Source organism: Camelina sativa, chromosome 10 (assembly GCF_000633955.1).
Source record: "Camelina sativa cultivar DH55 chromosome 10, Cs, whole genome shotgun sequence".
Lineage (NCBI taxonomy): Eukaryota > Viridiplantae > Streptophyta > Magnoliopsida > Brassicales > Brassicaceae > Camelina > Camelina sativa.
The window spans coordinates 10,864,752-10,866,585 of NC_025694.1; the positions used below are offsets into that span (position 1 = coordinate 10,864,752).

The window sequence follows — 1,834 nt, forward strand, 5'->3', positions numbered from 1 at the left end:
TAGCCTCCAGCTGGAGGATACCCTTGTGGTGGGTAACCTTGTGGCGGATACCCACCTTGACCGGGTGGGTAATGATGTCCTCCTCCTGGGAAACCATGAAACCCTTTCTCTTGCTCATCATGATGCTTGTCTTTACCACCTCCCATTGTTAATATTCAATTCAGAAAAATATAACCTACAAATAGAGTTTGTGATACATCATTAGGGTCAAAGATCAAGCAAATTTAAACACTTGTTAGCTTCAAAAACAAATCTGATACATAATCACGGATCAAAACCAGAGTACATCTTAAGAATGGCCATCAAAAAAAAAAAAAAAAAAAAGTGGTTCCAAATACAAAACAATCATTTCAGCAACGAAGAAACGCGGATCGATCATTCAGATCAAGAGAACGATCACAGATACGATATACGGGTTCGATTGAGCACTCTGTATACGAATGATCATAGATAAAAGTGCGATCAAAAGGAAGATTAGAGAATACTTACCGAGATACGAATTGCGAAGTCAGAACGAAATTGGAACAAAAGAACAAAGTTGGGATATATAATGGATAGGCGTGGGTGTCCGTATCCAATAATATTAATTACTTAACGCGTTACCATTTTTGAATAAGCAAATTTTGCATTATTTTATCTTTTATTGTTTTCTAGTCCTTCTATTGCTATGACAATCATAAATCGAATAATGTAGTCTTCAATGGTCTCTTAACGCCAAATACATAACAGGAAAAAAAATACTCAAAAAATAATCTTGAATACAATCATTTTATTTATTTTGAATGTTATGAACTTATTATGCATAATGCATAGAATAATAGGCGGTCTTTTAGAAATTTGTGGCTCTAATTGGGTGTTTAAAAAATTTAGAAAACGTATTGGGGTTTTAACGAAGAGTATGTAAAACTTAAAGGTCAAGTAGTAAATAAAATATCTACGTCGTGGGAACGCGCAATGGACACGGACTTTAAGAAATAAGAACATGGTTAAGGAAAATATCTTTTAAAGTGTCTTAAAAAGTCTTTTATCCTTTAATTGGATAAAATACCTAAACAATGTTGGTGATGAATAAAATAAAGTAAATTGCCAATACAATAATAGAATCTGGTCCTCCACAAATCATAATTAACTTTTACTTTATATCTTGTTAATTATTCAAACACATGTTGTGTGATATTAGAGATTCTCCACTACATCCGGTTAGAAACAAACTATATCCTAAAAATAATAATTAGCAAATGCACTATAATCAAATGCAAAGTTCATAACTTTGGTCTGTATACGCATCTTTATGCACTCTATGTTCATCTCTGGCAAACAAACTCAAACCATTCAACATAAGGTATATACAGTAAAACCTCTATAAATTAATAATGTTGGGACTAAAACATTTTATTAATTTATCTATAAATTAATAATTATTATTTTATAGTATAAATTAATAATTATTAATTTATAAATATATTTCTAATTGTTTATTTTTTAAAAAATTATGAATTGGAACAACTATAGCAAAATAAGATTAAACTTTCGGATGTTATAAATTTTATGGTTTAGGAATTGAACTTGTAATATTTAGAAAGCACTATTTACAATAAATTACAAATATTATAGACAAATTGACTTATACACATGAGACACATAAATTCAAATCCATGAATAATAATATCAATTCTCCTATTTTAATAATCTGTCAAATTATCAAATTGTAAATGATGCATATCTAAAAATTAAAACTTTAAATTTTAATTATTTGTATGACATGTTATAAAATATTTTAGAGATATTATTATAGGTTGAAAATACAACATTACAATTGTTCTATAGAATTGAG

At 28.8% G+C, this 1,834-nt stretch overlaps 1 protein-coding gene and 1 pseudogene across 1 annotated transcript in view; both read right to left on the reverse strand.

Annotated features, from left to right (window-relative positions):
* The window catches only part of LOC104718393 (glycine-rich protein A3-like), a 6,292-nt gene extending 5,664 nt beyond the window's left edge, over positions 1–628 (reverse strand). Inside the window, exons 1-2 of the mRNA XM_010436131.2 lie at positions 490–628; positions 5–175 (exon numbers count right to left, since the gene is read on the reverse strand). Coding sequence (XP_010434433.1) covers positions 5–146 — 142 coding nt within the window. The 5' untranslated portion in view covers positions 147–175; positions 490–628. The remainder of the gene's footprint in view (positions 1–4; positions 176–489) is intronic.
* Positions 1,206–1,834, reverse strand: part of LOC104720244 — a 3,754-nt pseudogene continuing 3,125 nt past the window's right edge.